This window comes from Phyllobates terribilis, unplaced genomic scaffold, assembly GCF_046119375.1.
Source record: "Phyllobates terribilis strain yellow unplaced genomic scaffold, ASM4611937v1 Scaffold_5__5_contigs__length_657084704, whole genome shotgun sequence".
In the NCBI taxonomy this organism is placed as follows: Eukaryota; Metazoa; Chordata; class Amphibia; order Anura; family Dendrobatidae; genus Phyllobates; species Phyllobates terribilis.
In genome coordinates, this window is record NW_027362765.1 from 198055954 (window position 1) to 198068255 (window position 12302).

The window sequence follows — 12302 nt, forward strand, 5'->3', positions numbered from 1 at the left end:
CGGCACTGGTCCTGTTTTGGCCTACTACCAGAGCTGGAGCTGCTGCATAAGCAACTTAGTGGTCTCCTGTTGTGCCATCTGCTGTTGCTGTAGCATCTGCTGATGCTGCGCCTGGAACAGATGCTTAAGGAGGTCCTTCATTTTGTCTGGCATCACTTGCTGCCATATGGCCAACTTCAACCAGTACATGCTGCCCCTCCTGTAACAGTCACAGGTGTTTGCTGGGAGTTTTGCCTGCAATTTTAACACCACTTGCAGTAAAGTCTCTCGCTCTGCTGCACTTGAGGTAGATATAGGACACTGTCTCTTTAAATGATGTGGTTTATTATACAAGTCAGCATAAACCATGGCCAAGTGGAAAACATAAACATTGCCTTTCTGGCATAACAGGAAAAACCAAAAGGCCACTCAGGGTAAGCAAAAAGCACACTGTCAAGTTTAGCACCAACAGAAACCCCTCTCTCTCTCAGGAGCTAGCTTCCACACACTGAACACACCTGAGTGTCAAGGCTGGCTATTTAAAGCCCAGACCACTCCCTGGATTGGAGATATGGTGGATGACATCCCGCCCTGCACTTCGTCATCCACTAAAAACATTCCCTTGTAAACGTGGTCCGTCAACCCTCTCTACACCTAATGTGCAGGAGAAACCTCCATGTTTCACATCACTGAGGCTAACATCCTCAGTGAAACATCTCCCTTCCGACAAACTGCCAGTGACTTTGTCACAACACATAGACAATTTTTTTCCTCTCTCTAATAAATTAAACATTGTTAATTACTACACCAGTAATTCTGGAACGTGCCGTATTTTTCAGACTATAAGACACACTTTTTTCCTCCAAAATTTTGGAGGAAAGTGTGGGGTGCTTCTTATAGTCAGATCCCTGTCATGCTGCACAGAAAAAAAATAAACAATTATACTCACCTCCTCTCTCCTCCAACACTGAGTCCCGCGCCGGAATAGTCACTGCTCCCCACGCCGGGACCGGGAGCAGTGACCATTCATTCTCCCTAATAGCGCGCACACTGTACCTGCAGCGCAGCTCCTGCTGTGCTCGCTTATCAGTGTGCCCGCTATTAAAGCCATGGGTGTGGTGAATATTCATTGACTTTAATAGCAGGCACACTGACCGCCGAGCGCAGCAGGAGCATACAAGGATGAGGGGGGCCATGCATACAAGGATGAGGGGGGCCATACATACCGGGATGAGGGGGGCCATGCATACAAGGATGAGTGGGGCCATACATACAAGGATGAGGGGGGCCATACATACAAGGATGAGGGGGGCCATACATACAGGGATGAAGGGGGCCATACATACAGGGATGAAGGGGGCCATACATGCAGGGATGAGTGGGCCTTACATACCGGGATGAGGGGCAGCCATACATACAGGAATGAGGGGGCCATACATACAGGGATGAGGGGGCCATACATACCGGGATGAGGGGGGCCATGCATACAGAGATGAAGGGGGCCATACATAACAGGATGAGGGGGGGGCATACATACAGGGATGAAGGATGAGGGGGGCCATACATACAGGGATGAAGGGGGCCATACATACCAGGAAGAGGAATGAAGGTGCCATACATACCAGGAAGAGGGATGAAGGTGCCATACATACCAGGATGGGGATGAGTGGTGCCATACATACCAGGATGAGGGATGGGGTGGCCATACATACCAGGAAAAAATTTTTTTTCTATTTTCCTCCGCTAAAACCTAGGTGCGTCTTATTGTTCCGGTGCATCTTATAGTCCGAAAAATACGGTACTCATAAAACCAAAATAATCAAAAATCATCTTGCACCGGAAATGTTCAGCGATTGAAATTGCAACAATAGTCAGGATAACATTAACCAAGCAAAAGAAATGTGAAAGCTAACTGTAACCTGCGGTTTCCTGAACTCCATCTTCTTGCATGATGTTTCCTGATAACCTCTGCCTGCCTGCAGTTTCCAGCATTCCACCTGTCTACCTACATTTTCCAGTTCCTCTACTCACCAACCTGCTGCACCGACGCCAGTGGCCCATGTGTCTACCTGGATGTTTCGCTTAAAGGATCCACCTCACCCAGTGAGCCCCTTTCACTTCTCATAACAGAATGGAATCATTACTGCAAGATGAGGACCAGGATGGGGAACATTACTACAAGATGGCGACCATGATGGGGTCATTACTGTAAGATGGGAACCAGGATGGGGTCATTACTACAGGTTGGAGACATTACTACAAGATGTTGGTCAGAATTACTATATGGTACTAATTGTATGACAATACTGCTGTATGGGGCCAATTGGGGGCAATAAAATGTGAAAATGGTAAAAATGTAAAAAAAAAAAATAATAAAGTAAAAAAAATGTTTTTATACTAAAAATGCTGTTTTGTGCATAAACTTAAAGAAAACAAAAATAGTGCACATTTGTTATTGCCACATCCGTAACGACCCAAGCTATAAAAGTGTACCATTACCCATAAGATGAATGTCATATAAAAGAATAACATAAAAAACATCTATCTGGAGGACAGGGCCCATCTTGTACAGTCATGAGTGCAGCAGTAAAAGCGATTGCACTGTTCTCTATAGTGAATTTTATGGGTGTTCTGAAATTTGCCGAAATTCCATTAATGTCTGAGATGGAAATACCCCTTTCCATTTTCCTGATGAAAGTGATATGACAAGTGATAGGCAGACCTAGTCACATATTACGACTACATATTTTTGATGCTTTGGAGTAAAAAAAAAAAAGACAGACATAAAACCATGATACCATCACTGTGACCAGATTTGCACTGCCTTATTGAATAACATTGGTCCAAGTGCAATCCAATTTTTTATCAGATTGCACTCTTACGATTTATATGTCAGTAGGAGCAAACAAGTAAGGAAATGTCCACCCTTGAAAAGGAAAAAAAAGTTTTCACTGCTATATGCTGTTATTCAACTACAAATCCCCCACATAGACATAGGCCCCGATTTATCAAAACAATTTTGCAAGATTTTTGGGGTAAATTGCTTTGAAAAGTTGCAAAATTTAAATTGTGCAAAAATGTTGTAACTTTTTGTGTTTTTACGCTAGTTTCTCCTGCCTCTGCAAAAATGGATGGCGATGGGGCGCTATGGGGATGCAGCAGGGGCATGTTGCCACAGATCATCTAATTCATGAGGATCTGTGGCATTCCTTACGCCAAAAATCTTACTTCGGTCAGAGACTGGAGTTGGATTTCTGCTATAATGCACATAGGCGCACACCACTTGTCTGACGCTCCTAGAGTCATTAAGAGGCATGCACCTCTTAATGAATCAGGATCTTCTGACTCCTTAATGCCCTCCTCAAAACCGAGGAGAAAATTGCTGGTCTTAATGAATCAAGGCCATTGAGTTAAAAATGTCACCACTAGATTTTAAGACACTAAGGCTGCGTGCACACGTTGCGTTTTTGCTGCGTGTTTTCAGTGCAGATTTGGCACAAAATCTGAAGGTTTTTCTAATGCCAGCAAAGTGAATGAGAATCCTGAAGTCTCATGCACACATTGCTTATTTAAGACTTGCAGATTTGGTGCAGATTTAAACCTGCAGCATGATAATTCTTTCAGCGTTTTTTTGCTACACCATACTAATGAGTGGGGAAAAATCTACACCAAAACCACAAGTAAAAAATTAGACAAAAACTTGTGTTTTTGGAACTGCATTATCCTGCCAAGAGATGCAGAAATTTCTGCACCAAATACTTGAAGGGGTTGTCCGGCCGGCACTGTGGGAATTCGCTTCGTTTCTGAGCCGGCACCGGAGGGTATGTATGCATTATACATGCTACCGGCCAGTGGGCACAGCCTCACTCCATGCACTTGTTTGGAGCGAGGCAGCGCTCTCTAGTCGGCCACGTCCACCGGACAGCCGCGTCACTAGTCAGGGCGTGGCCACACTCCATGTGTATGGAGCAAGGCCACGCCCACTGGCCGGGAGAATGTATAACGCATACATACCCTCTGGTCCCGACTCAAACCGGTGAATCCTTGCAGTGCACAGTGCATGCGCTGGGGTGATTCATTAGTCTGTAATCAGCCAGAGTGACTGCAGACTTATCGATTAGGACAGGACAACCCCTTTAACGTGTGCCGATACCATAAACCACCATCATGTCATTACACTGCTAAGTTTTAGCAATCTAAACTTGCTCCTCTAAAAACTGTTTAAGCAATTTGTCTAAAAAAAAGCTAAAACATGGCACTCACTGTTAGTATTTAGAGTCCTAAGATGATCATATGGCGCATGTGAATTGAAGCCAAGTGAACACGTCTCAGCTTCATTTGTACACTGCGCATGCAGTCTCATCTCCAATGTATTTGTAATTTACATACATTGCGCATTATATTTTATATCTCCCTTTTAGATAAAGGCCCTGATTCATCAAGACCAGCGGTTTTCTCACCGGTCTTGATGAGGGGGCATGGCTGAGTCAAACGCTGCTGATTCATGCAGAGTTGGCCGCCTCTTCATGAGTCAGGAGCATCTGACGAGTGATGTACGCCTCCGTCTGCCATGCCAGAAATCTCACTCCAGTCAAAAGACAAAGACGCCAGTCAATGAGAGAGTGATATTTCAGGAGTAGGGAACGCCACGGCTCGTCATGAATTAGACTACATGTGGTCTCACACCCCCACTGTCTCCTGTCTCGTCCCAGCTCTGCCCATTTTTGCGGAACTGGGAGAAACTGGAGTGAAAATGCCAAAAGTTGCAACATTTTGGCACAATGCCGAGCTGGGCCTAAATTTTGTGACTTTTCAAAGCTTATACACTACTTTTTTGGGGTAAAAGCTTCGATGAATTGGGACCAAACTGATAAATCAGAAAGTTTAGACGTAGGCATGTTTAGAAAACTAAGTCATAAAGTGCTCTAGAAACTAGTGACAGGTTCCCTTTAAATATATGCCAGAAATTTGGAGCTCTGCATCAGAAACATAGAACTATAACCACTATGAAGAAGGTGAACATTCACGGTCACACTTTACATAACCTATCCAACCTTTCTTGTATTTCATTTGTTTTCTTAAAGCATTTTGCAGCAGGTTGTGATACATTTTCATAGTTTCCTTCAGTTTTCTACCAAAATGCTCTATTATTGTTTCATTGGATTTTTACAAAAATAATTTTACATAAAAGAATCAAATGTACATACAGATCTAAAATCCCTGTATGTACACAAATAGAAATGTTTAATGTTTTAATATATGAATAAGCCCCGATTCAGCAAACTGTTTATGCCAGAAATCTGGTTTGAAAAGTCTAAAAAATTTTGCGCAGTTCAACTTTGAGCAAAAATGTTACTACTTTCGCCTGTTTTGATCAGCTCCTCCAAAATGGGCAGACCTGGGTTGGGACAGGGCGAGGCGACACCCACTCTTCTAACTCATGATCAGCCGTAGCATATCTTACTACACAAATTTTATTCTGGTTTCTGACTGGAGTAAGATTTGTGTCGAGACGCACCTCTTAATGAATCAGACCACTTTGACTCCACCACGCCCCCTCATCAAGACTGACTTGGACAACGCTGGTCTTGATATATGGGATTCAGATAGGGAAAATGAGTTTGCAAAAGTATAAAGTTTATTATATTGAGAAAATGCTTAATTGGGAACTGTACTTTCAATAAACTTTGCATATATCGATAGTAGAGGTGAATATTTAAAAAAAAATATTTCTGTAAGGAGTTTGTATGCTCTCCCCGTGTTTGCGTGGGTTTCCTCCGGGTTCTCTGGTTTCCTCCCATACTCCAAAGACATACTGATAGGGAATGTAGATTGTGAGCCCCAATGGGGACAGTAATGATGGTGTCCGTAAAGCGCTGTGAAATTAATGGCACTATATAAGTGAGTAAAATAAATAAATAATATATCTTTACCAACTAGTCTTGCCACTAGTCACTTTACCCTCTAGTCCTACCTCCTAAACTCATCATCCACTCTGTGGTGACAAATGACACAGCTCAGTATACTTTTTGGAGAGGGGAGGTAGGAAGATGAGTGAGGAGCACAGCGAGGAAACAGGCAGAGGTAGATACTGAAAGATCGTGCTGAGTCTTTTATCACATTACAGTGCTGAATTCACATCTACACTGACAACTACTACGGTGTAATTTCCTCCATGCTGCTGCTGCTTATGTCTCTGTGCTAAAAAAAAGGAATAGACAGCAGGAGTCCATATCTGTGAGCTGTGCTGTGCATGGGAGACATTGAAACAGCAAGTCTCTTCCCACCAGCTCAGAGTGGACTGCAAATTAGAAATAGAGGCTGCAAAAGGGAAAACTGGTGAAAATGTGGGATATAGATTATATAATAGACAAAATTAGTGTTATTTCTCATGTATACACACATGACAGTTCATTCTGAAAAGTAACTTGAAAGTACAGTAACCCTTTAAATATTGTTTTACCCCTGTACCTGTGTGTCTATTTTTGTAGAAAAATGTACGTAAGCAAATGTTAGTGAAATAACGACCACATTTTTAAAGAAATGAAAGGCCTAGAGAGCATAGAGTTTATTATTCAAACTCAGGCAATTAAAAAATCAAATCAATAAATTAAGAAATAAATCATTATAATAACATATTACAGTTTTCCAGTATGAGTAGTTATGGGATTTAAATGTATTCGTACTAGTTACTTATCCATTCTCTTATACTTTGACATTCAGCAAAACCATTTTTATATATTTTTTTTTGTTTTATTTCATTTTTCTGTTTAGGTTTCTACATGAGTACAACATTTACCAAATATTGTCATCGGGTGAACACGTTTTTAAACTCCATCCTTGGCTCGACACAAGACAGCAAACCAAGGAAATCTTCCTTTTGCACCGTAACAACTATTCATGATTGCAGGCAAAGAATGCCAAATTCAATAATCTATATGTAACAACTTTATGTAATAATAATTCTGACCAGCAGGGATTGAACAAAAAAAAAAAAAAAAAAAAAAAAACCAGTGAGTTCCTCTTTGTGTATTTTAGTGGCAAGCCATACGGAGGAACAGATGTTCTTTAAAGACCTTCTTTGCCTTTGTGTGCTTGATCTCTTTCTGCTCAAATTGATTTAAGAAACAAGTCTGAAAGTATCTGACTTCAATGAAGAAAGCTGGTTTCCGAGACAAGTTCTCAGCTACAGTCATATTCTTTTTTTGTTTTTGTTGGGGTTTTTTTCTGAAGAAAATTCCAAGCAAGTTACTCAGTGTTCACAACGTGAACCCGAGAAAATGGCACACTAGAAAAGATACAAGTATGAGGCAGTAAGAATGAAAGAGGCTCCATTGTGTAAGGCCATCTCTGTATACCGTAAGGTCTTCCCTTGCTTGTAAAACTGGGACCGCCATCGTCTGTTTCCAGTCTGACCATTGGACTTTGGATCCCAGCATCCTGTTAGCCCTCAGATAAACTAAAGAAAACAAAAGTGTTCCAGATCCTGTCATACCCATTCTTGTACTGGCCGTTTGTAGTAGGTAACGTTTTGTTGTACACCTTTGTTTTTAAATTGGAAAATAGTATATACCAAGACCAAGATGCACAGGGACAATATACAAGGGATGACCACTGCTATAGCGTTTACGGTGCTTGGCACATCATTTATTGTCACCATAATATCCACATCATCGTGCGGTAGGTGTCGGTCCTTGCTGTTGTCCACGTCTTTTTGGTTGCAGCCCATCCAGTCTTTTACAATCGACCTTGGGTAACCCAATTCGACAGACAGCTTCTGATTATCAAATTTCCAGTATTCCTTTCCTTTATAGAAATAAGTATAAGCTGTGAAAGACAAACATGGAGTATTATTTAAGGAAAGGACAATACAGGCAGTAGCAGAATAGTTTTTATTTTCACTTGCCTGCTTGCATCACATGGAGGGAGTCAATAGACAGGTCGTGCTTACATGCATCCTGTACCGGCACGTGTATACCTAACAGCGGAAAAGCACTTTCACCATTTTTTTGATATGTTAAAGATCAGTCGGGGTCCAGGTGCTGAGACCCCCAGAAATCGTAAAACAAAGGGACAGACACAATTTGCTCTCTTCAGTGACTGAAAATGGACTCCATAGACTTCTTCATGAAGGGGTTGTCGGGTAAAGACGAGTTATCACCTAGCTATAGAATAGGTGATAATTTGTTAATCGGTGGGGGTCGAACCACTGGAACCTGCACCAATCAGCAAAACAGGGAAGTTTTATACCTGTTAGGCCACGTTCACACGTTCAGTATTTGGTCAGTAGTTTACATCAGTGTTTGCAAGATAAAACCAGGAGTGGAACAATCAGAGGAAAAGTATAATAGAAACACGTCACCACTTCTGTATTTATCATCCACTCCTGGTTTTGGCTTACAAATATTGATGCAATATACTGAATGTGTGAACGTGACCTTAGGCTGGTGTGGTAGTGAATATGCCTGACCTCTGCTCCATTCATTCTCTATGAGGCTAGAGATAGCTGCACTCGGCGTTTTCTGACAGCCCCAGGACATTGCCACACCTGCCACACCCTTCCATAAGGGGGATAAAAGTACCCCATCAGGGATAAAGATTACGAAATTTGCCAATCTGTGCAGGTCCCAGTGGTCCAACACCCACCAATCATCAAGTTATCACCTATGCTTTGGATAAGTGCAAACTTGTTTAAACTTGACAGCCCCTTTAATCCCATGTTTAGTCTTGGATTAGACCAACCCTCGACTGAGGGCTTCTACCCCTTTGTTTTAGTGAACAGTTTATGAGTTAGGTGTATTTGGGAGGACAATGTTCCCACCTCAGTGCACTGTTTGAAAGGCACATATTTACATACACATATCAGCCTGTTTGTTACTGTAGAGTGGGATATGGGAAACTCTATCTCATGTATATACAATACTCATAAACTATATGTCCTGTGTAGTCTTTCACCCTTTCTCCTAGTTGACAAATGCACAATTAGCTTTTATATCTATTTCTCATATTGATTCTTCTCAGTACTCTGTTGAGGTCTTGTTGTGTGTAGTTATACTGCAATACTTACTCCCTTCTTTGCTCACAAAGGCTCCTTGAGGTGCTTCTGGGATTCCTTTCCAAACAGTTATTGATTTAGGGTAACCCGGATCAGCTGTCCTCTTCTCTTCATTGTATCTCCAATATCTGTCCCCTTTGAAGAAGTAAGTTTTGCCAACTGGCTCCCATCTCAAAGCAGTGTCAATACCTTCCCGTGGGAGACAACTTCCCAACTCCACCAAACTGTGTGGATACCCCGGTTCTGCCGTGACTTCTTTGAAAACCCAGTATTTGTCTCCTATATTGGGAGAGGAAAAAAAAAATATTATTTCATGACCTAACTGATATGTTACGTTTGTGGAAAAAAATATAAAGATGCAGTTGTCTCTGGGCAACTCTTTATTCATGGTTGAAGACCAAAATTGAGAACCTCTTGGTGTCTCTTCACGTTCAAATCCATTGGAACGAACTATCTACATTGAAGAGTCTCCATTACTATAATTCTCAAGAGAGGTCAGACCTAAATTTGACAAATATAATTATTTACAGAACAACTGCTTTAAAAGGTTATTCCCAAATTATCCCTGCTTCTATGTATAGAATAGAGGATAACTAACAGATCGCTGGTGATCTGGCCACTGGAACCCCTTGTGATTCTGAGATTGCGGCACTGGAACCCAAGAACAGGGTGCTAAAGAGCCCCATCTTGAATGGAGCAAAGATGCACATACAAGGGCTTCAATCTATTGTCTATGGGACTTCAGGAGTGCTGCGCTCAAAGACAATAAATGGAGCGGAGGTTGAACATGTATACCTCTGCTCTATTCAAGATATGGTCTTCAGAACCCTGTTCTGATGTTTTCATGGGGTTCCCATAGTCAGACTCTGAGTGCTCAATAAGCTATTCCTTATCCTACAGATAAGGGATAACTTAATACTTTGGGAATAACCCTTTAAGGGCTAGGCAGACAGAAGAATAATACATAATGCAGAGGATGACTTTTAATCCACATAGCCTATCCATAGAATAGAAGTCACTAGTCGTGGCTCTTCCAGATTGACAGTTATGGTGGATGGGGTCAAAGGGTAGTCATGATCCACCTTCACTATTTTATAATTATACTATATCTTTATTTAAATATACATGTTTTGCAGGTTTTGGATGACATGCAGAAAGTACCTTTAAAAAAGACAAATTTCCCATCTGATCTCTCGTAAGCGGCATCTATTTTAGGCGGGAGTCCTTTCCAGAATTGTTCTATTTGCATTGGATATCCTTCCTGTACTTTGTTATTCCGAAGCCGCCAAAACCATCGATCCTGTATATGAAAGGCAAGAGATGCGTATATTAACATATTACCAATTCCTTACAAAGCCTCGATAATCGAACACCGGGCAACGGTCTGTGACTTCTATCTCTGACAGCTTCTCACCAGTCTATTTGACAAGTCAGATGATGAATATAAGGCCACGGCCCCACTATCAGTATTCGGTCAGTATATTTTCTCAGTTGTGGGAGCCAAAACCAGGTGAGGAACAATCAGAGAAAAGGTATAATAGAAACAAGTCACCAATTCTGTATTTATCACCCACTCCTGGTTTTGGCTCCCACTCCAGAGAAAAAATACTGACTGAATACTGATAGTGGAGCAGTGGCCTTAATGTGTCGCTATTGTCCATAGCAATGCTTACTTGTTACAGCATAGCTCAGCAAAATGGATGTTTTGTGCATTTCTTACAAATTAGGCTTATTATTTGCATAGAGTCCTATGTATAATTCTGTAATGATTTCACTATATTTCAGAAATCTGATGGATACTGTATGAATAAATGAGTAAGATATCCCGTGGTGACTGGAGAGTAGGATGTTATTGGCACAAACATGGATAAACAACCCCTTATGGGTTTAATTAAAATGGAAAGAAATGGAAGAATAGCCTTAAAATATCCAAGACAAATATACAATGTGGTTATATGTATGTACAGTACAGACCAAAAGTTTGGACACACCTTCTCATTTAAAGATTTTTCTGTATTTTCATGACTTTGAAAATTGTACATTCACACTGAAGGCATCAAAACTATGAATTAACACATGTGGAATTATATACTTAACAAAAAAGTGTGAAACAGCTGAAAACATGTCTTATATTCTAGGTTCTTCAAAGTAGCCACCTTTTGCTTTGATGACTGCTTTGCACACTCTTGGCATTCTCTTGATGAGCATCAAGAGGTAGTCACCGGAAATGGTCTTCCAACAATCTTGAAGGAGTTCCCAGAGATGCTTAGCACTTGTTGGCCCTTTTGCCTTCACTCTGCGGTCCAGCTCACCCCAAACCATCTGGATTGGGTTCAGGTCTGGTGACTGTGGAGGCCAGGTCATCTGGCGTAGCACCCCATCACTCTCCTTCTTGGTCAAATAGCCCTTACACAGCCTGGAGGTGTGTTTGGGGTCATTGTCCTATTGAAAAATAAATGATGGTCCAACTAAACGCAAACTGGATGGAATAGCATGCCGCTGTAAGATGCTGTGGTAGCCATGCTGGTTCAGTATGCCTTCAATTTTGAATAAATCCCCAACAGTGTCACCAGCAAAGCACCCCCACACCATCACACCTCCTCCTCCATGCTTCACGGTGGGAACCAGGCATGTAGAGTCCATCCGTTCACCTTTTCTGCGTCGCACAAAGACACGGTGGTTGGAACCAAATATCTCAAATTTGGACTCATCAGATCAAAGCACAGATTTCCACTGGTCTAATGTCCATTCCTTGTGTTCTTTAGCCCAAACAAGTCTCTTCTGCTTGTTGCCTGTCCTTAGCAGTGGTTTCCTAGCAGCTATTTTACCATGAAGGCCTGCTGCACAAAGTCTCCTCTTAACAGTTGTTGTAGAGATGTGTCTGCTGCTAGAACTCTGTGTGGCATTGACCTAGTCTCTAATCTGAGCTGCTGTTAACCTGCGATTTCTGAGGCTGGTGACTCGGATAAACTTATCCTCAGAAGCAGAGGTGACTCTTGGTCTTCCTTTCCTGGTGCGGTCCTCATGTGAGCCAGTTTCTTTGTAGCGCTTTGTGGTTTTTGCAACTGCACTTGGGTACACATTCAAAGTTTGCCCAATTTTTTGGACTGACTGACCTTCATTTCTTAAAGTAATGATGGCCACTCGTTTTTCTTTACTTAGCTGCTTTTTTCTTGCCATAATACAAATTCTAACAGTCTATTCAGTAGGACTATCAGCTGTGTATCCACCAGACTTCTGCACAACACAACTGATGGTCCCAACCCCA

General features: G+C 41.8%; 1 protein-coding gene across 1 annotated transcript in view; it reads right to left on the reverse strand.

The window, feature by feature from the left end:
- Positions 1-6543: 6543 nt before the first annotated feature.
- Positions 6544-12302, reverse strand: part of MMP24 (matrix metallopeptidase 24) — a 197507-nt gene continuing 191748 nt past the window's right edge. Inside the window, exons 7-9 of the mRNA XM_073683668.1 lie at positions 10196-10334; positions 9047-9313; positions 6544-7806 (exon numbers count right to left, since the gene is read on the reverse strand). Coding sequence (XP_073539769.1) covers positions 7469-7806; positions 9047-9313; positions 10196-10334 — 744 coding nt within the window. The 3' untranslated portion in view covers positions 6544-7468. The remainder of the gene's footprint in view (positions 7807-9046; positions 9314-10195; positions 10335-12302) is intronic.